General features: G+C 36.5%; 1 protein-coding gene across 1 annotated transcript in view; it reads left to right on the forward strand.

Annotated features, from left to right (window-relative positions):
* LOC6050451 (protein disks lost) overlaps positions 1-27,867 on the forward strand; it is a 190,842-nt gene that overhangs the window by 110,455 nt on the left and 52,520 nt on the right. Inside the window, exons 5-6 of the mRNA XM_038250137.1 lie at positions 57-213; positions 1,447-1,734. Coding sequence (XP_038106065.1) covers positions 57-213; positions 1,447-1,734 — 445 coding nt within the window. The remainder of the gene's footprint in view (positions 1-56; positions 214-1,446; positions 1,735-27,867) is intronic.

The raw sequence follows: 27,867 nt of genomic DNA on the forward strand, positions 1-27,867 counted from the left end.
GTTTGCTCAAACTCTAACACGATTCTTCTTCTTCTTCGCTTTTGCTCCCTTGGCAGGACGTGGGACTTCAAACACCTGAACCCGACGTGGAACTTTCTGGCGGAACTCGGGGGCAAAGTTCGCGCCCTGCTGGCCATCATGGAGCACCCGATCAATATGGCCCACCTGGCGAAGCTGTTCACCGCCCAGCTCGTGCAGTCGTGCAACTTTCACGTAAGTATTTATCTCTTCTTGGGCGAGAAGGGGGAGAGATTTGCATGAATTAAAAAGGGAAGGGGAGCGTATTAGAACTTTCACGTGACTAACAAACGCGTGCATAATTAGTTGTCTAACAGTTATGGGGGCTTGTTGCGTTAGCAGCAGCAGTTTATGGAATTGCATGTTTTTAATTTGTTTAGTGCTGTGAAAATTTAAAAAAGAGATTCATGTCGTTAAAATGTAGATTTTTTTAGCAAGATTTTATTTATAAATTTAGACATTTAGACATTTAGACATTTAGACATTTAGACATTTAGACATTTAGACATTTAGACATTTAGACATTTAGACATTTAGACATTTAGATATTTAGACATTTATACATTTAGACATTTAGACATTTATACATTTAGACATTTAGACATTTAGAAATTTAGACATTTAGACATTTAGACATTTAGACATTTAGACATTTAGACATTTAGACATTTAGACATTTAGACATTTAGACATTTAGACATTTAGACATTTAGACATTTAGACATTTAGACATTTAGACATTTAGACATTTAGACATTTAGACATTTAGACATTTAGACATTTAGACATTTAGACATTTAGACATTTAGACATTTAGACATTTAGACATTTAGACATTTAGACATTTAGACATTTAGACATTTAGACATTTAGACATTTAGACATTTAGACATTTAGACATTTAGACATTTAGACATTTAGACATTTAGACATTTTGACATTTAGACATTTAGACATTTAGACATTTAGACATTTAGACATTTAGACATTTAGACATTTAGACATTTAGACATTTAGACATTTAGACATTTAGACATTTAGACATTTAGACATTTAGACATTTAGACGTTTAGACATTTAGACATTTAGACATTTAGACATTTAGACATTTAGACATTTAGACGTTTAGACATTTAGACATTTAGACATTTAGACATTTAGACATTTAGACATTCAGGCATTTAGACATTTAGACATTTATACATTCAGACATTAAGTTGAAAGAATTTTTTGACTAATTTCGGGTAGGAAAAAATATGAAAATACATGGGGCCCATCCTTTTTGAGCATTGCATCCGTTCTTAAAATAAAGCCATACAAAAATATCCGTTTAACTGTTTCGAGCTTAACACAGCACATACTTGTTAAAAGCCGCTCCTCCCCATTAATATTTCCACTTTATGTTTGATGTTTTCCCCCCTCCTCCAGAACTCTGCCGCGTCCGAGCTGGCAATGGCCCTGCCCAACGTGGACCCGGCCAAGCTGGTGAAGCTGCGCCAGCGTTTGGTGGCCCCGAGCCAGTTCTCGACGCAGTACCTGTTCCCGGGCAGTCAGGCGTTTTTCCGCGATTTCATCATCGCCGGCGAGGCCAATCAAATATTCATCGAGCAGCTGAAGGCCGCGCTGATCCACGAACTGGTCGGCATGAACGACTCCTCGTACGAGGTCCTGAACGTGTCCAGCTCGGGCAGCAGCCAGCACGAAAGCGAATACGTGGTGAGTACAAGTGACTTTCGACAGTCGCTGGCGGGTAGATCTGCTGCAAATGGGCAAAACTGCACTGGAATCGCTCTTTGATCCTTTCGCGTGCGTTGCTCGTTTTTGAGTGGATTCATGCTGCAGGGTTGGATTTCAATTATTTGCCAATATTTTGCGTTGATATGGAACGTTTCATCCGACATGTGAAATTTGCAATCAATTTGCAAATCCTTACATTAAAAAGGTCGTCATATTCGAATGACTGACAATCATTGCTGCTTTTGGCAAAATACCTGAACTATGATAGGCAACTTAACTGTTGACTTCTGGAACTCCATATATATAACATTCTTTCACAAATCACATCAAACAAAATCAAAGAGAAATTGTGATTCGTTTTGTATTTCCTCTTGATCCGTGCTTCCTAGTGCAACATCAAAACCACTCTCAACTTTCACCACCCCAAACAAGTACAACTGCTCTCAATTCCTCCCTTTTTCTGCTTTTCAATGCCCATCAAGGTCGATGAACTTTCTCCGCAGCATATTTATTCGCTTCGTCATACCTTTTTTCCACCCCCTCTTGAATAACCTTTACGATAGTCGTTTTCCTCCCCCCTTCAAACACGACTAAACCATCCTGCCTAACCCACCCAGGAAGAACTTTTCCGAACAGGAGAAAGAGGGTTGCTTTTGATTATCAACCCACCCACCCTCGTCCTTCAGGGCAAAAAAGCAACAGCATAAAGCAGCATAACTTTCCTGGCGAGTGTCAATTGATGCTTGTTGCCGCGGCAGTGCGCTCAACTCTTATCGATCGCCCGCGCGTGGCTTTAACCTTCTCCGGGGGCGCTCACACGAGATTCCTGGAAGTGGTACTGCCACGGACACACTTCTTTGATACGATGTAACTTATTGTTTACGATAACTGAACAGTTTAAAAGGAAAAACTAACGGCGAGATCAAAATTTGCAGGTGTAAAGTTACATTTTATTTATGTAATTTTACCTACATGATGAGTAATAAGGGAAATTATCGATTATCCGGAGGTTTGTATTGGAAGAATTATTCAATATTTCATCACCGCCATTTTGGACGCCACCTTGAGTAGTTTAGAGGTCATACTTAAGCTCAACAATCAAAAATAAGACATCGAAAAAAAATCGTGATACGATTATCCGAAGTTCAAGTCTGGACTGTATTGCAACTTCAACGATGTCAGATTATTTTATTGGAGATATGTATTTTCTTAAAAATAAATCTGATTTTTTCTGTATCATGTCAAATTCGAAACCATAGAAGATTTTTTTAGACTTTTAACAACAGATTTAAGCTTTTTAATCACATTGAAGCATAATTCAATTACTAAATTGTTTAAATTTATAAATTATCGATCACAACACCTAGCGAAATTCGCAGAAGTAATATTACCGTGACTATTTAAATGTTAAACCAAATAACAAGTGCTGGAGAATTGGAAGGACAAAATCCAGTTTTATTTTTTATTTTTTTTTAAATGACTCGTATTTTTTGGGCGCCTCCTAAATGACCAAATAGGCCATATTGTGACAGTGGTCCACCCAAGAAAAAAAAATGAAAATTTTGGAAAATCTTAAAAGATAGCCCTGGCTCGATTCTTTATGTAAAATAAGTAACTGTGCAAATTTTGAGCCAAATCGGCTTTAAATCGTTGAAGTTTGTATAAGAAACTTCAAAAAAATGTATTTGGAAAAGCGAAAATTTCAAAATTCCGCCAAAAGGTTGAGTTAAATGTATTTGATCATTGTCAAGTGCGAGATTCTTATGCAAAATTTAAGGACGAACCACTTTGTCCAAGACCGCAAAACGATCCGAGTTAATCTTGACGAGTTATTAATGATTTGATCAAAACGTTTTTTGTATGAAAAGATTTATTTTCACAAATTTGAACGATAAAAATCAACCCTTAACCCGATTTTGTTCGAAAATTTTTCGGTTACTTGTTTTTGCCTGAGAAATCGAATCATGGGTTTTTTTTATTGTCACCCTAATGGAGACTTGTATGAAGGAACTAATGATGCAAAATGGCTTACTCCGATGGACAAAATTTCATACAAATCAAAAATACTATGAAAATTTGATTTGCAAAATTCCAGAGAATTGCTCAACAAGTCAAAATGGACTGAAAAACTAAAATGAAAATGTTTTATTTTTTATTTTTATTATTTCATAACTTTAAAATGATCAATCTACAACAGTCAAAACATTCTACGTCTTTATATGGTGCTTATCAAGTGTAAAAAATCGATTGAAAACTCCCCTTTTTGTGTTATACACCCAAAACTGGGCAGAGAGCACAGCTCGAGATGGGCGAAAGAATTATCCTCTCGAGGTTCATTTGCAAAAAAAAGTTCATCCGTCAAAACAAAAAACCAAAAGTGTCAACTACGGGAATCGAACCGTAGACCTTTGACATACTAACCCAAGGACTTTACTGCCTCGGCCACCACAGCTTGGTGGCTATGGAGTGGTCAGATGTCGATGTATGACACTTGTTGGAGATTTATTGTATCAATTAACGAATGAACTCATTTGTTACGGTGGTGTGAGTTGATAGAATTATTCTCTCGATTTTGGCTCTGAGCCCTCAATAAATTTTGAGGGAACGATTCTCTCGACTCGGAATTTTGGGTGTACTTATAATGCTATTTTATTCATAAAACTCCGTCGAAAAATAAGCTAATTCTAGTGATGAAAGTTGTATTATCACAGATTAGTCATTGGTTGGCTTTATTTCTTTGAAAAAAATACTTAAAAATTCATTATTAACACTGGAACGCCCAACGCATGTCCAACTTACACGGACGCCCAAGCCTCCAAAAAAAGGTGGAACGGTAACTTCAACTCGCTGGTTCTCGGGCATAACTCAACCAATCGGGACGATTCTTGTTTTCAGTGATTTGTAAGAATGTCTAGATGATTCTAAAATTTTGCAGAACTTGATTTGAACAAATCTGTAATTTCTGCGACCGAAAGCATCGTTCCACCTTTTTTAAAACGCCTCCGCGGAATTTTTGTCGATTTTTTTTTTACATGCGAAAAAAAAAGTTGGAACGATATTTTTGATTGCAAAAATTACAAATTTGATCAAATTAAGTTCTAAAAAGTTCTAGAATCATCTAGACATCCTAACAAATCACAGGAAAGAAGATTCATCTTAATTGGTTGAGTTATGCCCAAGAACCATTGAGTTGAAGTTACCGTTCCAACTTTTTTGGAGCCTTGGGCGTTGGAATGTTAAAGAAAAGAAACATACAAATTGAAGTTTTCTAAGTCTCACCCAAAAAACCCAGCATTTTCTAATGTCGATATCTTCGCAACTAATGGTCCGATTTTCAATTTTAAAATATGAAACATTCGTGAAATTTTCCGATCTTTTCAAAAAAAATATTTTGAAAAAAATTAATCAAGACTAGCGTTATAAATGAGCGTAATATTCAATGTTTGGTCCATTTAAAATGCAAACATCAATTTTCATGTTTCTTTTTCTTTAAGCCGCTATATCTCAGCAACCAGAGCTTTAATCTTCAATGTCTCATAGAAAATTTTCTGAACTTTTCCCAAAAATTTTTTTAGATGTGGTCACTAATTGTCACTATTTTTATAAAACGAAAAACTGCAAATATTTCGCTAAAATCAAACTTTCGGTGGCTATATCTTTAAAACAGAGCCCTCTATCAAAAGATCTGTAGAGTACTTTTCGATTGGAAATTCAATTTTATATTAAAAAATTACGTCAAATTATTTTTTGCATTAAATTTCGATTTTTTTAGATTTTTTTTCTTGCAGATTTTGTGATCATGTTTCTCTATGGCTCAAAAGTTACGGTTTTTTGTCCCTTAAAACATATCCAAAGATCTCTAAATTCAAAAAATACGTATTTTGGGAAATTGAGATTTCGTAAAAAATGTTGATAAAAAATCCGCAAACTTTTTTTCCGTGTACCTATTTTTTTCTCAATAGTCCTCAAAAATACCTACAACTTTGCCGAAGACACCATGATCAGAAAATTCACTAAAAAGTTACAACTGTTTGAATATTTACATACCATTTATGTATGGACAGGAGTCAAAATTGTATGGAGACTTGTATGGGTGAGCCAATGACACAAAATAGCTTCCTTGGTCATAGGGAAGGCCTCCACAAAGTTTGACCCAAATCAAAAGTACAAAAAATAAAAATGGTCGAAATCGGCCGATTTCGTAGAGAGTTGCTCTCATACAAAATCGGAATGGGAATATTCGAAAATTTATATCATGAGACACTTCTTTTTCTGATCGATTTGGTTTCTTCTGCAAATTTGTAGGTTACGTTTTTCACCATAACTCGTAATAGGATCGACCAAATTTGATGAAATTTTAATGGCCATAAGCTAACAATCTATATAAACTAATGCAGGTTGAATCAGGTCGAAAAAATGCATGGTTGCAGAGAAATTTAATTTTGAAGACAAAAATTAGTGGTGCTCTGGAGTAACCATGGGCGTTAGAGGGTTAACTTGTAATCCCATTTTAAAAGTTTTCCACAAAATTGATGTCCTACCTCATAAAACGGCCAATCAGCTTAAAACAAAAGCAGTTAAATCCGTGTGCCTTGATGGGTCCCTCGCTCAACCAGAGTGCCACCATCACCGTTCAACCGGATATAAGGACGCAATCCATCACGACGGTTTTACAATTAATTCCAAACTCATAAAACACCTTCCACCAGTTTTGAACAACATCAGAAGAAAGCGTTTCGTAACTCATAGTCGCGCCCCCTCAGTCGGGGAGAGGTTGCGTGGGGTTTCGTAATGGGATCAAGTTTGTTCATCACGGGAACATAATCTCCATTGTCATCAGTGTCACTGTCAGTCACAGTCACCAACGGACCGAAGGACGAGGGACTTTATTGGTTGAGAGTGTCAACAAGAGGTGAAGTTATGGTCCCCCCACGCCACGCTTCGTCCATCTTTGTCCTTGTGCCTCATTGTTGGCGGTTGTCTAGGGGTTTTTGACTAGTGTGCACTCTGTTTCCTTAGCGATGATGCTTACAGGTTATGGATTTACTGACAAGGATTAAATATGATAAATTTAATTCTGGTTTCGATTTTGAAGCTAATTTTATTTATTTTATGAATCGAGTTGCTAAATGCCCATCCAAATCCAAATCAAAGTAATAATTAATAGTGTGACATAGTGAAAATTAATCTACCATCAAGCATAAAGAACCCGTTTCAAATCACCATAACCGTAGAACGATAAATATTGGTTTGCCTCAGCAAACCACACTATTCCATAATTTTTATTGATAAAACACCCCAACAGACATATTTTACCCCCCGTCAAAAAACTTGAAAGAACCTTTCCAGCAGGATCTGTGTAACAACACTCTGATGTCTGGAATAAAGTTCCAGGCCCCTCGGGCGAAAATTGTCTGGGCCCAAAATTCCCCCCCAATGAAATAGTCGAACGGAAACGCACCAGCAGCACTGTAAAGTGCCATAATTTATATCGAAGGTAATAAATCAACAGACGATAGTTTTCTAGTTGGGCCTCCTCCTTCAAGCAATATTTTGAGTCAACTCCCTGGTGCAAATACATAGACATACGCCCGAGCAAAATTGATAGTGCTATTGTGGTTTTCCCGGGACTTTTCGGGAACTGACAGGAAGTTCGTTATGGAGTTTATAGAGTTCTAACATCAAGAGCACTATAGCTCAATGTTAAGTAGCGTTCTTGAAGTCACATGAGGTACAGTTGCTGGCCTATTTTATCTCCTATAAGTTAAAAATATAACATTTAAAACAAATCTAGATGAAAAATAGAGCGAAATTGTGGCAAAAGATAGCTTCATCATAAAGTTCAAAATTTTGAAATTTTTTTTATTAATAGAATTAGAAAATTTTACAAAAGTTTTATTTTGAAAATCAGATTAATAATTTCCGAGACATTCTCAGTTAAGAATTACAGGCTAATTTGGTGTCACTTAGAAATACTCATTTAAATCGATATGATTTCTTTGTGAGGCGTGTATCTCAGGAATTAATTGTCCAATTTGTAAAGTCTCAGTGATTGTAGGATTTTTTTTAGTTCTTTAAACATACTTTTGCGGAGGTACTTTTCTTTTGAGAAGTATTTTTGAAATGCAAAAAAAAAACAAAAAGAATTCAAAAATAAATCCCCCCGTCAAAAAACTTGAAAGAACCTTTCCAGCAGGATCTGTGTAACAACACTCTGATGTCTGGAATAAAGTTCCAGGCCCCTCGGGCGAAAATTGTCTGGGCCCAAAATTCCCCCCCAATGAAATAGTCGAACGGAAACGCACCAGCAGCACTGTAAAGTGCCATAATTTATATCGAAGGTAATAAATCAACAGACGATAGTTTTCTAGTTGGGCCTCCCCTCCCTTCAAGCAATATTTTGAGTCAACTCCCCTGGTGCAAATACATAGACATACGCCCGAGCAAAATTGATAGTGCTATTGTGGTTTTCCCGGGACTTTTCGGGAACTGACAGGAAGTTCGTTATGGAGTTTATAGAGTTCTAACATCAAGAGCACTATAGCTCAATGTTAAGTAGCGTTCTTGAAGTCACATGAGGTACAGTTGCTGGCCTATTTTATCTCCTATAAGTTAAAAATATAACATTTAAAACAAATCTAGATGAAAAAATAGAGCGAAATTGTGGCAAAAGATAGCTTCATCATAAAGTTCAAAATTTTGAAATTTTTTTTATTAATAGAATTAGAAAATTTTACAAAAGTTTTATTTTGAAAATCAGATTAATAATTTCCGAGACATTCTCAGTTAAGAATTACAGGCTAATTTGGTGTCACTTAGAAATACTCATTTAAATCGATATGATTTCTTTGTGAGGCGTGTATCTCAGGAATTAATTGTCCAATTTGTAAAGTCTCAGTGATTGTAGGATTTTTTTTAGTTCTTTAAACATACTTTTGCGGAGGTACTTTTCTTTTGAGAAGTATTTTTGAAATGCAAAAAAAAACAAAAAGAATTCAAAAATAGATTTCCGAAATTGGCGTTTTTTCAAATTAAAAATAAAACACTACTCGCTCACTTTTTTAAGGGAACAAGGGAAAATCTTCACGGTGTCCCAGAGTAAGTTTTGCTTGGAGTTGGATGGTTTATGGGGAGGTAAACGGTCTAGGATATGCTCTAAGCAAGCGTTGCAACCATTGCACAGTGGTTCAGATCGCAAAATTAAGTGGAAAATGGATTTTCCGAAAAATGGAGACGTTTTGGAGCTTTGGTGTCTTAAGAAGAGTTGTTGCAAATGGAAAGGGGCAACTTTTGGTTTGGTCAGGTTAGGGTGGTTCACGATTAGGGTGATTTTGAAAATCTAACTTTACAGGAACATTTTTGGGAATTTGTTTGTCTTCTAGAAAGTTTTTGAGCTTGCCAATTCAAGCAACTTTGTCCAAGACACCAAAAATTTTTGTCGTAATCTACGCCTACTATGACCTAATTTATAGAAAGCATCAGAGCAAACATTCAGAACTGAGCAACTCTCCACGAAATCGGCCGATTTCGACTATTTTTATTTTTTTTTTTTAAAAAAGGTTGACTAAAAAATCTGCATTTCTTTCCGTGTACCTATTTTTTTTTCTTAATAGTCCTCAACAATACCTACTACTTTGCCGAAGACACCAGAATATTCGCAAAAAAGTTACAGCTGTTTAAATATTTACGTACCATTTTTGTATGGACAGCTGCCAAAATTGTATGGAGACTAGGGCGTCCCAAAAAAATTAAAAGTTGTCAATTCTTCGGTGCTCACCCCTAGAATGATCGATTAGAATGTCAGGAACAATGTTTCCATACAACAAAAAATTCTCAAAAATGGTTTACAACTTGCGCGCGTAGCTTGAATGAAAAAAGTGCATTTTTCGAGTATTTTTCAGGAATGCGCGTATCAATCCTACTAAAGTCATTCAAATTTGGTCACCTTGGGCTTCAAGTTAAAGTTTAATGTCCCCTGAACAAATTCATGTACAGACATAGCCCATAAAAGCTTGTGTTTGAGCAAAGCCGAGAGTTTTAGGGAGAAAAGTTTGTATATTTTAGCTAAACAACTTCAAAAATCACTCACCAAAACGAGCCAAATAAATTTGCAGTCTGAACTAATGCGTTAAGCTTATAGAAAATTTTACGGAGATTATTTTGCTTTTTTTAAGATTCAATTTATGTCCATGCAAAGCCGAGATATTTGCATTTTAGTGAACATGAAGTGACGAATTTTCAAAATTCTTAGTGTAAGCGTTTTAGCATAAAACATGGGCTACTATGTTTTCAATCATGAAGGCATATAATTCAGATATTTTTATTTTGCTCGCTCAAAATGATATTTGTTAATAACATGTTATGAAAAAAACATAAGGTTTTCTCACAATTTGACGTAAACGACATATGACGGTTTCCACGCGAAACCGACCACTCAAAATCCGGACCATCTCCGATCTTAATAAAACTTGCTGGATCGTTTGTCCTACTCAAATCAACAACTCCTGTGCACTCAGTTTAGTAATTCACAATGGCATTTGACTTTTAGGAATTCTTTTAGTTTTAAATTATTGGTAATTACTTCTAAATTGAAAAAAACCATATCTTTCGAAGCAGATGTTCAAAAAATCGATCGAAGGTGTGTTTTAACGAAAATCGTGCGCTCTTTTCAATGAAAATATTTCCAAAAGCCGAAAATTTCATTTTCGATCAAAAAACAGCCTAAAATCGAATTTTCTTCGAAAATCAGGCTGAATACACCCTTAGATGCAAATTTTGCCATTACCATTCTAAAGAGCGGACAATTTCCTACATTTCTTCCATAGACACCAAGTTGGAGCGAAAGCGTTTTCGAGTGGTTTGTAAATAAAAACCTTTTTCGTTTTTTTTTATTTTTTTCAAAAAAACTAAATTACATGTGTTATGGCAAATTTTGTAACAGATCCCATTTTTAAACTTAAAATAAAGTTCTGCTTCCGTGTTTTTGAGTTTTTCCTTGACGTACCAGTTTCAAATACGTATAAAAGGAACGAAATAATTACTAAAGATAACCAAAAAGGTGCACTTAAGGTAACATTTCCTGAACCTCTTTTATTATGGAAAAATGTTTATCTCACTCGTCAGTGTTGTTAATACCTGCAAAATAATTTTTTCCTACTTTTTTGGCTCTTAGGGTGATTCCTGTCGCATCAGGGCGGTTCAAAGATGACAATTTTGAGTATTTTTTTTATAATCATTGTCAAACGCCGTTTAGACTGAACTCATGCGTATTTTTCCTTGAAAGCCAAATTAGTCACTTTCTATGTACAAACCGGATAACTTAAGTTGGTTTAAACTATGTCAAGTTGTTTTTGGAAATATGAGTTTTTTTTTGCAAAATCGCCATAATTGTCATTTTAAAACACACCCTGACGTGCCAGGCACAAGCACCTTAGAGTTTGGCCATGCCGTTTGCCTGGAAAATTGTTGTAAGTCACTTAGCAGAATTCTGTAAGATGTTAAATAATTTGTCAACGTGTTTTTTTTTCCTACAATTAAAATAAATTTAAAATCCAACACAGGATTTTTTATTTGTTATCCTGAGAATAATTTAAGTAATAGCAGGACGAAAAGGGAATAAATATCACAGATTTTTACAATTTGCAGCTTTTCTATACAAAAATTGTTGTAACTGTTCAGAGATTTGATGAAATAGCATGGTTATTCTGCAAATTTATTCTTGATATAATTAGCTTCAAATCTACGCAAATAGTTTTGATAAACACGAATAAATGATGTTTCCAGATGAATTTGGAAAATAAAATAAGAAAAAAAATATTTTGCAGGTATTAACAACACTGACGAGTGAGATAAACATTTTTCCATAATAAAAGTGGTTCAGGAAATTTTACCTTAAGTGCACCTTTTTTGGTTATCTTTAGTAATTATTTCGTTCCTTTTATATGTATTTGAAACTGGTACGTCAAGGAAAAACTCATAAACACGGAAGCAGAACTTTATTTTAAGTTTAAAAATGGGATCTGTTACAAAATTTGCCATAACACATGTAATTTAGTTTTTTGGAAAAAAATAAAAAAAAAAACGAAAAAAGGTTTTTATTTACAAACCACTCGAAAACGCTTTCGCTCCAACTTGGTGTCTATGGAAGAAAAGTAGGAAATTGTCCGCTCTTTCGAATGGTAATGGCAAAATTTGAATCTAAGGGTGTATTCAGCCTGATTTTCGAAGAAAATTCGATTTTAGGCTGTTTTTTGATCGAAAATGAAAGTTTCGGCTTTTGGAAATATTTTCATTGAAAAGAGCGCACAATTTTCTTTAAAACACACTTTCGATCGATTTTTTGAACATCTGCTTCGAAAGATATGATTTTTTTCAATTTAAAAGTAATTACCAATAATTTAAAACTAAAAGAATTCCAAAAAGTCAAATGCCATTGTGAATTACTAAACTAAGTGCACAGGAGTTGTTGATTTGAGTAGGACAAACGATCCAGCAAGTTTTATTAAGATCGGAAATTGTCCGGTTCAAAATCGTATTTTTATGGTCGATTTCGCGTGGAAACCGTCTTCTGAAAAATAACAAGATTGAAAAATAAGTGTTATTAAAATGAAACTGGATTGAAATCCCCCAAAATTAAATAATCTGTCGATTGACTCGTTTTTCAAAGTATTTGGTTATCCCGACTTTGAGAAATTTCAACGATTTAAAAAAAATCTTAAAAATTAATTGAAGATCAGCTTTAACATTTTTGGGTTTCAAGTAATTTTAGCGCAAAATTAATTATCTCGTCAAAATTTATAAAAAATTTCCCATAGTTTCAGAGGAATCTGATGAAACACCTCAATACTAAAATGTGGTATCCTGTCTTAGAAAATTTTCCACAATTACAAGCCATTTCTTAAGGAGGTATAACAAAAATGTTTAAAATCAAGTTTGAAATTTCTGGTTTTCAATGAAAGCATTCGCTTTGAATGATATTAAGCGCAAAATTAATTATTTTGTCAAATTTGTCAATATTTTCCCATAGTTTCAGAGGAATTTGATAAAATACTGTTATACCAAAATATGTTGTTCGACAATTAACAAATTCTGCAATTTTGAAATATCAAAACAATACCCCAAATTGGTACATTTTACTCTTTCATAATCCTTTAAAAAAAATTTAAAGGGTCCAGGAATACGCATTTCCCATGTTATTTACCCATACCCGGGTAGCGACCATGAGTGACCACTTTTAAAAAAAATCGGGTAGTGACCATGAGTGACCACATTAAAAAAAAAAAAATTCAGAAAATTTGCTATAAAATTGTCTAAGAAACAGTGAAGATAGGACCTCGGGTTTCTGAGATACAGCCGCTTTAAGAAGTTTAGAAAATTTTCAAAAAATCATAACTCGGAGGCAGATTTTTTGACCATGTTTCTCTATGGCTCAAAAGTTGCGGATTTTTATCCCCTAAAACATATCAAAAAATCTCAAAAATAAAAAAATACGTATTTTGGGAAACTGAGTTTTTGTGAAAAAAGGTTGATTAAAAAATCTTCATTTTTTTCCGTGTACCTATTTTTTTTTCTAATAGTCCTCAACAATACCTACAACTTTGCCGAAGACACCAAATTGATCAGAAAATTCAATCAAACAGCTGTTTAAATATTTACGTACCATTTTTGTATGGACTGCTGCCAAAATTGTATGGAGACTTGTATGGGTGAACCAATAACACAAAATAGCTTCTTTGGTCATAAGAAAGGCCCCCACAAAGTTTGAGCCAAACAAAAAGTACAAAAAATAATAATGGTCGAAATCGCCCGATGCCATAGAGAATTGCTCAACTGTGAACACATTTTTCAAAATATTGGTCGTCTACAAAAACTTACTACAAATTTTGCGGAGTCTGGCGTTTCACAAACAAAAAATATCCAAAAATCTTCTTGAATTGATCTGAACTGATAATTCTTGAAGAAGAGAATGCTCGTTAAAAAAATCCCTTCTTAGAGAGTTCAACAATCCATCAACATTTTAGATCAAACCACATGTTCACTTTATCAAAGACTCTTCCACCATCACGTCGCGCCGCCCTAATTTCCGCCTGATTGAAACACAACATTCGTTTCCATTCACTTTTTCGGCAATAAAAATCGAATGATAAAGCCATCGTCCCCAAATGGCCTGCTGCAGTCCATCGAACGGAGGCCAGAAGCAGCACCACATATTCCCTGCCACAGGAACTGCTCACATCGCAAACTGTCTGGTCTGGTCTGGGTCTGAACTTAACGCTCCCCGATAACGATAACGATATGCGGAAAAGCATGATGTGAGCATTTTTATGGATGTCACGCCATGCCACCATCGAAGCGCATATATATTTGCTATATTGTGGTTGACTCCGGGATGGAATATCTGACCGAACAAGATGGTGTTGATACACTATCGGTGAACTTTGGTTCCTGCGTGTACTGTTTTGAGGGTGGGGGGCGAGCAACAGCATTTTCTTATCATCTGGAGGACTTGTTCGTCCTTTCGGCTCCCAACGACGACTCCCCAGGCTGGACGGGTGGAACTCGCTGTGGAAGTGGAGCAACTGGAGCGTTTCTGCAAAAAACCAAAAGTGCCGTGTCCTCCTTCTACCGCACTGTGTACGGAGTCTTGGAAACTGGGGCTGTCCATAAGTCACGTTGAAATCTGAAATATTTTGTAGTTTATGCTACAAGAAACTGTCACACTGCGTTCTTTATGGACGACCCCTCCTTCCCATCGACACCATCGCCTGTTCGCTTCAGCCGTGTGATGATGGGCATGTACCACATGTAGAGACCAAACTAATCACGATGGTGGTTTGTCGTACACTTCCATGCTGATAGCCACAATCAATGGTTTCTTTTACTTATTCTTCTTCTTCTTGGTATTTTTCCTTAGTCCTGCCGCCGTCGCCATAACTTCGACCTCGAAAAAAAATCAAGAAACAGAAGACGATGAAGAATTTCCTGTTCCCCTTTGGGAGGGGGTTTGGGTTTGGGTGTAAGTGTGCTGCGCACTCACACATACATTACATCCTCCGGGATCAAATTCCTCGCCGGGGGGTCACACGATGATGAAGGAGTTCGCTTTGAAGTGTGACTGTAACTGTGTTTTTGTGTGTGTGGGAGAGCAAATTTCCCGGGTCATAAATGAAATGGGCCATGTTTTGATGTCTGGGAGACGATGGCGGCACGAGGGGTTCCAAGATGAAGAAATGACGATTCCAGGACGTTCGTCACACACACACACACGCCCCCCGGTTTATGGTCATATATTGGCACAGACCATATTGACACTCAATCAATTCCTAACGCAATGCTGAACACACATGATGGCGCGACGACGGTGGCATGTGGATTACCACCCGGATTATGGCAAATTGCCCTGGCCTTTGGTCCTTCAATGGCTTCAATTTGTTCCGTTTCTACACCACCGGAAAGTGCGTGTGTGTTTGTCGATATGTGTGTGATGGCATGTGGATAGGGTTTTTTTTAAATAAAGCTTATTTTTGGGTTGGGTTGGTGGTTTAGTAGCATAAGAAATTATTATTTTTTGGAAAAAGTTTGAAAAGACAAGTTGCGCGGTATTTTGTTTATTTTTTCCAACTCACACAGCAGAAATCTGGGGTCCCTTCGTGACAGTCCTTCCTGAACCTGCAGGTGTATAATTTGCCCTGAAACTGAGTTTTCTTTTTGAAAGAAATCAAGAGGGAAATTTAATTGACTATTCGAATCTACATTACTTTTCGAATCTGCATCAAACCAGAAGGGTATTTTTTCATTTAGAACATTTGTTGTTTTCATTATAAAATTTCGTGTTTTTTGTAATTTTGCATGATTAATTTATAAAATGTAACAATGTTCCACAAAGTTGAACAGCAGACAATTGAGCATTTCTCTGAGATTTTGGTCATTCGATTTTTTCTGATTTTTTTTTTAATCCGGCTGAAACTTTTTTGGTGCCTTCGGTATGCTCAAAGAAGCCATTTTGTATCATTAGTTTGTCCATATAATTTTCCATACAAATTTGGCAGCTGTCCATACAAAAATGATATGTGAAAATTCAAAAATCTGTATCATTTGAAGGAATTTTATGATCGATTTGGTGTCTTCGGCAAAGTTGTAGGTATGGATATGGACTACACTGAAAAAAATAATGATAAACGGTAAAAAAATGGTGATTTGTAATTTCACTTTTTGTCACTAAAACTTGATTTGCAAAGAATTCTATTTTTTTTATATGTTTTAGGGGACATCAATTGCCAACTTTTCAGAAGTTTCAAGAATTTTGCCCAATCTTTGACCGAGTTATGATTTTTTGAATAAAAACTGATTTAAAAAAAATAAAAATATTGGTCGTAACTAAGGCTACCAACTCTTGCTGAGCAAAAATCCGTACACTTTGCCGATATGACACCATGGTTTAACAAAAACTGTTAATGAATTATTTAGATAAATTAAATTTAATAAATTTGAGAATTAAAAATATAAAACTGTGTCGTTTTTACAGCTAACAAATTTCACAAAATGCTATCAGAGTGCTAATGACTTGCACGTTTAAAAGTATTCATAAAATAAACTGTGATTTAAATCAAATCATTATGTTCTTCATTTTTTTTTGTTGAACGTTTAAAAGTTTACGAAATGTCAAGTTAACTTTTACGAATAATATCGTTCTTAGTGTTTTCACGAACACTTTTACAGAGATTTTTTTATTGAAAAGCTCCTATAACATGTGAAACACAACAGTTTATAGGACCTTTAAAAAAACTCTAGATTTGTTAATTCAAATGTTCAAATGTTTTCACAAGTTTTAGAAAGCCTTTGGTTTTTTTCGTGTATCTTTTTTTTTCTTAATAGTCCTCAACAATACCTACAACTTTGCCGAAGACACCAAATTAATCAGAAAATTCACTCAAAAGTGGACAGCTGCCAAAATTGTATGGAGACTTGCATGGGTGAACCAATGACACAAAAAAGGTTCTTTGGTCATAGGGAAGGCCTCCACAAAGTTTGAGCCAAATAAAAAATAAATAAAATACAAATAAAATCCATTTCCGGTTTTGGTGAAGAATTGCTGTTATGTGAAATTTTCTGATTTTTCAATATATTTTTTCAAATTAAACTTAATATTTGAACAAGTCCAAAATAAGTTTTCTAACCTTTTTCTGAAGTTGATTAGAAAATTTTGAAAATAGTTTTGTTGGGAGGAGCAGCTTTTCTAAAACAGAAAACCATTTCCTCTTAAAAAAATAAGTAAGTTGAAAACAATTTAGCTTTGAACTTAAAAGAACTGTTTTTAGTCATTTTCGATTGCAAATTTGATTGTGCATCTTAAAATAAATTGAAAAATAATATATTTTCATCAATCTTTTTGCTATAATTTTTTTTTCATAAAAATGGCACCGGTACAGATTTTACCCCATCTCATACTCTGACTCAAAAGATGCCTTTAAGACCCCTAAAACATATTAAAATTTTCTTTTTGCAATTCCGTCGTGAAACTACTTACTTTTCCTGTCATTCTTGAACGACGAAATAGCCTACTTTTCTGTACCAAAAATAACAGAATCGAATAACAACACTTTTCAAAATAAATGCTGAAAAGTTGAACTTTTTAGCTCTTGTTTCGAAAAGTAACACTTTTCAACATTTTTTTGATTTAAACGATTTATTGACAAAATACATGAAAATTTGACATGAAATTTCACTCAGTGTGTGTTTTTTGGCCGAAGCCCCTCTGGAGGCCTGCTGGAGCCACATGGAGGCAGCCATCAACGCAGCGGCATCGAGCGCCATCGGGTACGTGGACCGAGTTCGACGGAATGGCTGGTTCGACGAGGAATGTCAGGCGATTTGGGACGAGAAGAAGGCAGCGCGGGACAAGTGGCTGCTGCGCAACACCCGTGGAAACAAGGAGTTTTTCAGCACTTTTCGTATTTATCCAACTCGGTGAACCTCGTTGGATAAATATACGACTCGTGCTGAAAAAAAACCTCTTTTTGCAACTTGTTGCATAAACTACTATTTTTGATTTCTTTTCTGCGCTAGGGTCTGATTAGATTAGATAAGATTAGATATAAAAACAGGGCTGACGCTACCGAACAACATTATCAATATGGTGTCGATTGTTTACCAACAGAAATTTTACAGAAGAAATATCTCTAATTGTTGCGTCATATTGACAGATGTGACGAAATACAAAAAAAAAATGAAAATTATCCGGAAAAAATTTCATGCATTTTACATTTCACATGTTTTGCAAGATTTTTTAGAAATTCAAAATGTCTCAAATTAATCTGCAATATTCAATCAACTTTGAGTTTAAAATTTTGCAAAACGTGTTTAAAAACACAAACAATAAAGATTCATTGCACATTTGCCAACTAAAGATGTGTGTAACAATTTTCAATAAACCCGTGCGGGAAATCGATTATGGGGTAATTCATGCGTTCCAGACTGACAAAATTCCAAAACATCACTGTGAATCTACGGTTAACAGCTTTACAGCGGGGCTCTGTAGAAAGTGAAAAAAAATCGGGATGTTTTATCCGTCCAAAAAAAAATTTAACAACCCTAATCATAACTTTCAACTTTGTCAAGGACACTAAATCGATTAGAAAATTCCTTATCAAGATACTATTTTCGATAACTTCGAACGTAGCTTATGCGTATTTTTTCATATGGAGTGCACGGATAAAGTTTCATCTAAATTAAAAATTACAATGAAAAGTCATCCTAAGAAAACCTAGACAAATAGACCCAACTACAATGTCGTAAGCAAAATTTAAACTTTCAATGGAGACGCATGGCTTTCTGCCTTTGCGTCTCCACCACTTATTCCATGACCACGCCCAATACACCGTCCTCGGTTGCACCTCTCCTGATAGTTGGACGTTGATGAATTTTCCGTTTGATTTAACACGCACCCTCCCGGGCAGCCGTGATCGAGGGGGTCTGATGCAACTAAATTGAATCCCGTTGCAAACATCACCTGCGTGTCTGTGAGGGTGCGTGTTGTTGTTATTGTGTGATTCTGCGAAGGTGCGTCATTCAATTTAACTTGGGCAGTTTGCTAGTTGTTGTACTTAATTGTAATGTGTGCTAAAATTGGCGGTTTCATGCAGGAATTTCTAGCTAATGTTGCCGCAGTTATGAGTGCGCCCGCGTCCTGTGATGACGTTGATGATACGCAGCAGCATTAATTGGAAATTTGAAGCGCATTATGAGCAGGATGAAATTCCAAAATCCCAAAGCTTAAGGGGGGGCTCACATGAAATATTGCATTTCCCGACGAATGTTTGATGTACCGTGCCGCTCCAAGCTATGGGATTAAAATTTCAATCAAGAATCTAATTCGAGCCAAAACTCCCCCAAAACCCCTAATGAGTATGCAAATTAACGGTAAACGAAACGTTTCATTACGGCAGCCTCCAGAGTTCTGGCTTGTTGAGTCGAAATTGGCTGGATTCTTGAATTTCACACTTGCTCCGCACACACCGCAACAAAAACCTTCTGCCACCGATGTTAATGTTTATTTATTGTGTCCCATTTCCAACGCAAGCAGGCAGGTCCTGTGCGGCAATTATCTACGACCCGACGGGAAAGTTGCTTTGCATACGCACGCACCACCTCCTTATTATTGGTGCTTATCGCATGGTGCGTCGTCGTAGTTCTTCTTCCCGGGTTCAAACCCTCCCCACTAAAACGTGTCCTCTTTACCGGCTGGGTTGGTCCTTGAATCGGAAACGGTAAATAACGCTTCTCCGGGAGAACCCTTTTTACCATTCTGGGTGGCGTAGGGGAGGGTCGTCAGTAGCGGGAATCTATTTTTATCTCTAACTTTTGAATCTGGATCTTGAAATTTTGAAATTCAAGATTGTGGCTCAATGACCATGGAGTTTGACCACCATTTAATTGGCCTTTGAGTTTTGGCTAGAAATTTATAGTTAAAAATCTTAAGTATTCTGAAAACTCAAGTATCCCGATATCACGCTTGGACCTTATCCCCTATATTTCATTACCATATCCTGCGCCGTTCCAGTGAACCATTTTAAATTGCTTTCTTACCCACAGAACGCACCTAATATTAAATATACATTCGAAATCCCTTAAACAGTTCCTCCCCCGCTCATTGAAAGGGTGGCACTCGCAGCAGGTTCTATTTGCCGTTCCACCCACCCGCCTCGGGCAAGTTCGGTGTGACCCGCCGCCACTGGATGACCCTCCCCACCGGAAATCCAACCCGGCAGCGCAAAAGGTGTATTTTTCATAATTGAATGAACCCATTTGGAGTCGGAGCAACGCTTAAATACAATTCCTAGGGACAATCCTGAAAATTTCAGTTACCTTTTTCATCCTGGCAGTTGGGGGTTAGCTTCAAGGGTTTGTCCCGGGGTTGATCCCACGCACAACAGTAATCGTTACCGGTGAAATGGTCTGGGAAAGCCCGGGAAGAAGCGGAAGCTTAATTGGTAGCTGGTCAGGAGTTGAAGTAAATGAAATTTCTACCGCAAACGGAAGTTTCGAAGTGGGTTGACTGTTTAATTGAATGGAATCACTCAAACAGTTGCTGCGGAGAGGCTCTTTCTTTTTGAGGTTAGGTATAAGTTTTAAGCTTTGTTTTGAAAAGTTAAGGGATTTTAAAGTTAAAGCAGTCAACGCAAATGGGACAAAAACAGCTGGGACAAGAAAAAATTAGACAAGAACATTTGAGGCATGAAAAATTGAGACATCAATGATTAAGACAAGAACCATTGAGACAACAATGACTGAATTAAGAACAATTGAGACAGGAACAATTGAAACAAGACCACTCGAAACTAGAATATTTGAGACAAGAGCAATTTAAAAAAAAAATCTTGAGACAAAAACAATTAAGAAATCAATGGTTGAGATAAGAATAATTAGGACAAGAGAATTGAGGCAATAATGATTGAGATAAAAACAATTCAGACCAAAAAAGACATGAGATTTGAGAGACATGAGCTAATTTAATAATTGTTGAGAAAAGAACAATTGAGACATCAATGATCGAGACAAGAACAATTGAGACAAAAACAATTAGGAGTAGAAATATTAAGACAGAACATTTTAGACAAGAACGATTTGGATATCGATGGCTAATACAGAAGCAATTGAGACATCATTGACTGAGACGAGAACAAAAATAAGGAAAAACACAAAAAAAAGGATTAGGACCAATTGCATGAGCATGAGCATGAGCATGAGAGATCACCCATGGTTGCCCCTCCGTTGCTGAACAGAACCGTAATATCCTTTCAGCACTACTGATTATAGGCTTCGACGATCTAGTGGTGTTTCCCTTATCAACAGCATGTATGAATGCGCTGAAAAGATAAAACACCATGATTGCTAAAACTAGATCAGTTGCGAATAGGTAACAGTCATTGGCCACCAACGGCGCCCGCCATGTCAGTTTGTAGATCTCGATTTTAAGGGACGGGAATGTTAGTTAGCGCAGGTTGCTACTAGGGCAGCTGATTTACTCTGTGCTTACACCCCACAAGCGCCAGGAACCTGAAAATGTGTTAGTAGGATAGGGTGTTTGGTCAGGATTCATCATAGAAGATGATGATGCGACCCAAAATCATAGTGTTTGTTGAACGATATTATGTATAATTCTCAAGGCATGCAATCGGATGGTGCGGATGAGATATTTCCCGTTTATCTGTTGTTAAATTTTCAATGAAATGGTTTAGTCTTAGACAGCCGGCTGTAAAAAATAAGGATTAGGACCAATTGATACAAAACCAATCGAGACAAGAATATTTCAGATATGAGCAATTTGAAGAAAAAAACGTTACTTAATCCACCCTTAGGTGGTTGGTGCCTTCCTCACATTTAGAGGGAAATGCTATCCAAAATAGATACAAAAGGGCGGACCTTTCAGTGTTCTATCAACTTGATTAATTATTCATACCATCAGATTGGGTAATCAGATTTTCATAATTCAGCGCACTTATGTGCTTATAACTTCTGATAGGGTCGTCAGATCTTCAATCTATTGAACTCGTTGAAAAGGTCTTTTGATTACCTATCCATCGACAGGTCGGATGATAGATCCGGACAACGTTCTCATCAAAATATCTGAGATCCGGCCTCCAAAAAGTGCATAAATAACACATAATTCTTATAACTTTTGATAGAGTTATCAGATTTTTAATGTTTTAGACGTGTTGGAAACGTCTTTTGATTACCTGTTTAACGACAGGTCGCATGATAGATTCGGACAACGTTTTCATTATAACATCTGAGATCCGGCTTCCAAAAAGTGCATAAATAACACTTAAGTGCTTATAACTTTTGATAGGGTCGTCAGATCTTCAATCTATTGAACTCGTTGAAAAAGTCTTTCAAATACCTTTCTAAAAATGTATAATATGACGGGGTTTCTTACAAAAATCACCCTTTTTACAATCTTCCGGACTTTTGCAAAATTCGTTTTTTTAGCATAAGTTTTGAAGTACTTAACTAAACTTTTTAATTTTCAAAAGCGACTTATGGGACCCCAAGACGGATCGAATGAGACCAAAACGGTCCAAATCGGATCAGCCAGTGCCGATATAATCCAGTGCAATTTTTTTATCAACATCTCACCACACACACAGACATTTGCTCAGAATTTGATTCTGAGTCGATAGGTATACATGAAGGTGGGTCTAGGAGGTCTAATTGAGAAGTTCATTTTTCGAGTGATTTTATAGCCTTTCCTCAGTAAGGTGAGGAAGGCAAAACAAGAACGATTGGGACAAGAAAATTCAGGCAACAATAGTTGAAACTAAAAAAATGAGGTGAAACAGTTGGGACAAAAACAATTGAGACTAGAAAATTTTAGACAGAACAATTCAGGCAAGAATAATTGGGACATCAATGACTAATACAAGAACAATTGTGACAACAATGATTGGGACATGAACAATTGAAATAAGACCAATCGAAAGAAGAATATTTGAGACATGAGCAATTTGAATAATTGTTGAGACAAAAACAATCGAGACAAAAATAATTGAGGCTAGAACAATTGAGACAGAACAATTGAAGCACCTATCGAGACAAGATCATTTGAGAAACTAGCAATGTAATAATTATTGAGACAAGAACAATTAAGACATCAATGATTGAGACAAGAACAATTGGGACTAGAAAAATGCGGAAATTATAACAAGGACAATTAAGACAATAACAACAAAGACAATAACAAATGGAACAATAACAAACAGGACCAGAACAATTGAGACAAGAATAGTTGAGACCAGTAAAATTGGGAAGAGATCTGTTGAGACAAGACAATTATAATTAGTTATAAATTAGTAAAGCACCTTTGAGACAAGGACAATTGAGACAATAGCAATGGATACTTAACAGATATTGATAATAATTTGGGCTAGTGATTTTTCACGGCGAAAAAATCAAAATTTCGTGGCATGCCAATTACAAAACATTGAAATTTCACGGAAATTTCACGGTACTCTAAAAACTGCTCAACATATATTCTGTTAGCTTAACTATTAACAGAAAACTGTCTTAAAAGTTAGCAGTAGTTTTAGATACAAAATAAAACGAATTTGAAACCCCCAAACACAAGTGATTTATTTGAAAAAAGGAGTATTGAATTAATCTTGAGAAATTTTGAAGAATTTCCATCAGTTGAATTCTAGATTTTTTTATAAGGTCTTACAAATAAATGTAAACATTGAGTGTATCTCGTTTACTTCAATGCACATTGACATTAGGTGTGAAAGGGATACACTCAATGTAAACATTTTTTTTCATATTTTTTTTTACATTTGTTTATAGGACCTAATAAAAAAGTCAAGAATTCATGATTCAGCTGTTTTAATTTTATTGAAATTTTATAAAATTAATTTGCTTAAATACTTCCAAAACGAACATAGTCCTGAACCTCAAAATCATAAAAACCAAAGCATTTCAGCAATAGGGAAATTTTAGTTTATTTTTTTAAGTTCAGACAAAACTTCATTAAAAGCAGTTTTTACATTTATTGATGATTACTAGTCAATTGAATCAAAACACATAATTTATATTCATAATATTCAAATGCAATTTGTTCCTCGTTGTTTTATAAAGTTGATTAATTAAAATATTTTTTCCAAAAAATTCAAAATAAAAAAAGTATTTTAGCATTTTCTTTTAAAATAGTGTTGATTAATAATGTTCTTTTAAAATCTGTTTGGAATTTTGTGGAATAAAGAAACTATCTGCATTTAGTTGAATATTCTGATGAACAATATCTTCAAAACATAGTTGAAGATCTGATATGAAATACTTCTTCATTTTTAAACTGCATTTAAAATGCTTGTAAAAATCTTTTAAAATGTTTGAATTAAACAAATAAAGCTGAAATGCATTGAGTAGCGATTTATCAATTGAATATTTCAAATGTCGTGGCATTTCACGGTATTTCCAAAATTTCACAGCCATGGGCGAGCTTCACGGATTACGCGGCTTCCGTGATATCTCGAAAAATCACTAGCCCTAATAATAATATCTAAAGCATGGACAAATGAGACAAAAAATGATGCAAAAGTTATTGAACCAAGAACATTTGAGGGAAGTGAAAATAAGACAAGAACATTTGAGACGAGAATAATTGAGAGAAAATCAAATGAGAATGCCAAGACAAGACCATCTACTCCCTTTACATATTTTGTGACTGTCCATGGAAATAGGCCAGTCAATGTGCCCACTTCATATGCAGGACCAACAAACGTGGGCGCTTATTTCTTTTTGTTTATATACTTCCTGCTTTTTCCCTGTCTCGAGGTTAAGGGGTAAACAAGTTTGATAAAAATGAACTTCATGAAATTTCCAATAGTCCTGAATATTTAATGTCTTTGCCTTTTCTTTCCTACACTGCCTGTCAGAGCACCCTTCTTCATGTGTTCGTGCAGTGCTCCCCACCGATGTTCTTTTCGTCCTAGATCGACCTGAAACTTTATTCTATAATGAATATTTTACTCGAGAAGAGGTTAACCAAAAAATGCGCACACACACGTCCGTTGTTCTCACAGAAAGCACCCACACACACACACGTGCGAGAGTTACTTGCCTGGGGTATTTGCATAAAATTAAAATTAAATTCTCCGGGAAGTGTAACTCTTCGCTATCGGTTCTGGGTTATAATTCTCCGGATATCGGATGGGAGCGCGCTTTTATCCTGGCAGGGGTTTTTTGTCGTCTTGTCATCATGGCGGAGGAAATTAATTCGGAATAAAAAGTTCGACAACCTCTCGCATTTCCCCACCCCTCCCGGAAATGTTAATATTGACGAATGACGAGGAAGTGCTCGCGCGCGTGGGCGCACTTGTTTGCTTTACTAATGAACGCCCGATCAATTATGGGCATAACGAATGTGATGAATGAGAGTTGGGAATGAATATTCAACAGCGTTGACTTACATTTCTAGTCGATTCGGGTTTAATTAGTAATTTATTGCTTAACGACTTTTGGTGTCCTACTAACAAAACTTGTAATCGATTTCATGAAATAGACACTCAAAACATTAGAGACGCTTGAAATGGTTTAGACACTTATGATACTTGAGACGCTGAGACACTGAGACACTTGAGACGCTAAAATAATGTGGCATGTAAGGCGCTTGAGACGCTTAAGGTGCTTCAGACGCTAATAGATCGCGCACATAAGACATTTGAGACATTTTAACCACTGATACCCAATTTTTTTTGGCCGGGGCCCCACTCCCATACAACAGTGATGGGGCCCAGTGGCGCCCACGGCCAATCGGAATTCCTTGGCAGGGGAGGCGCTTGAGACGCTTGAGGTGCACTAGAGACACTGAGACGACACTTGAGACAATTGAGACGATAGAAAAAAACTCATTGATCGCGTGAAATGCTTGAGACTGGGGTCACTCAAGCCATGTGCGGCACTTCAGACACTCAAGACATTTGAGACATTTGGGATGTTGAGACACTTGAGACGCTGAGTTCTGAAATACTGGGGCATGTGAGGTGATTGAGACGCTAGAGACACTGAGGTGACATTTGAGACTACCAAGACGCTTAAAACGCGTTGGTCGCTCGAACGTTTGAGACCTTTAACCTTTGGAACTTTTAAGACCTTTAGACGACATATACTGACTCAAGACAAGTGACAAGTGCCTTCAACATTAGAGACGATTTAGACCCTGGAATAGCATTTGAGACGTTTTAAGCCCATGAGGTGCCTAAGATAATTGAGACGTTTGAAACGGTTTGGACACTCAATCAATTTCTAAGCAATCTGGGTTGGACAATCATCACATATACATGGCGAAATCCAGTCTGCAACCTGCTAAGATCACCATCTCCATGGGAATGCGAATGCTGAGACATGTGAGACGTTTGAGATGCATAAAATGCTTGAGACGCTTGATCATTCGTAACTGTACATACATCTTCAAGACATGTGAGACGCTTAGAAAAATGAGACGTTGATATATTAGTAGATTGAGACGCTTATAATAATAAAAACACCAGAGACACAGGAAACTTTTTAGACATTTCAGAGGCTGTGAAACTTGTGAGACAATAGAGACGCTTAAGATGCTTGGAAGACATCCGAGAAGATTGAGACCCTGAGATGACATTTGAGACAATTGCCTGAAACGCCTGATGTAATTGACACGTTCAAGACACTGTGCTAATTCGTTCGTGCGTGATTTAAGTGACATCCTTAAGATATTTTTAGACTCTGTTTATGCTTCAGGCAATTCCGATGCCCTATACTTGAGACACCGAAAAATCGTAGACGTTTCAGACACTTGAGACAAACACTCAAGACAAGTGAGACGCTTAATATTTTAAAGAAAAATGAGGCGCTAGAAAAGCATGAGACGCTTAAGATTTGTTTAGCTACTCGAGACACTTGTGACGCTGTGATAGTAAGCCATTTGAGACGCTTGAATTGCTCGTGTTGCTGAAGACACTCAAGAAGTGTTGGACCCTGAGAAATTTAAGAAAATTGAGACGTTTGAAACAAAAGAGACACTTGGGACGATTGAGACGCTTGGGACACTGTGACACTTGAGATGTTGAGACAAATCAGACTCTAAAGATGCTTGAAAATAGTAATATGCTTTGGTCACTTGTGAAGCATGAATCGCTAGAGACGGTTCGGATACTTTCGCACTTTTTGTGCCACCGGGTCCAGGGTGACAATCATCACCCCAAAGCAACATGTCCCCCCATTGTCATAAACACATTCTCCACCGGATTAACGCCCCGGATTACAGCGTTTCCCCTTAAAATCGAGCCATCATAAGTCTCAATTCCCCCCACTTCTTAGGGGCAGCCAAAGGTTGTACTCGACGCGTTAGTTAATGTTGTGGAAATCCTTTGTTCTCCCCAGCAGCAGTGGCCATTACCGAAACTTTTCCGGATCCTTTCAAGGACCGGGGGGTGGAGCAAAACAGGAATTCATTATTCAACCCCGGAACGTGAAACCAAACTGGACCAGGACTCCATCCGTAAACCCCGGGAAAATTTGTTGCCTGTAAATAGGGGGGAGACGGGACTCAATATGAAACTCTACGGCGAAAACTGTTGAACTTGCCGCACGGAAAAGGGCTGATCGTAAACTAGAGTGGTAATTTTCAATTAAAGAATTTGTGGTGGTATTAAATTTTCAGAAGCTTTCCCAATGAGTTATTGAATTGAGGGAACAATGCCAGGAGAATGCTTGAAATTTACTGAAATTTCTGTACGAAAAAAAAAAACAAATAATTTCGGAAAAATCGTTTCAATGGTATAAAGAACAAACAAACACTCTTTACAATTGCTCGGAAACGCCAATCCAGCAACAGTAGTTATTCAACAAATTACCAATTAATGAACCAATTTATTTCGGACTTAATAAGGATCCTTTCATTGCATGGGAATGTTTACTCAAATACACACAAAGAAAAACACGAAATTTTCCCCGTTTTTCTGCAAACTCACCTCTCTGTTGCCACACAACCGAGGTATTGTCATGGACTTTTTAAAAACATCCCACCCCCTCCCCTCCCCCCAACTCCCACAGCCGGTGTGACAGCGTGTGTCCCAAACCCATCGA

The sequence above is a fragment of the Culex quinquefasciatus genome, chromosome 2 (genome assembly GCF_015732765.1).
Source record: "Culex quinquefasciatus strain JHB chromosome 2, VPISU_Cqui_1.0_pri_paternal, whole genome shotgun sequence".
Lineage (NCBI taxonomy): Eukaryota > Metazoa > Arthropoda > Insecta > Diptera > Culicidae > Culex > Culex quinquefasciatus.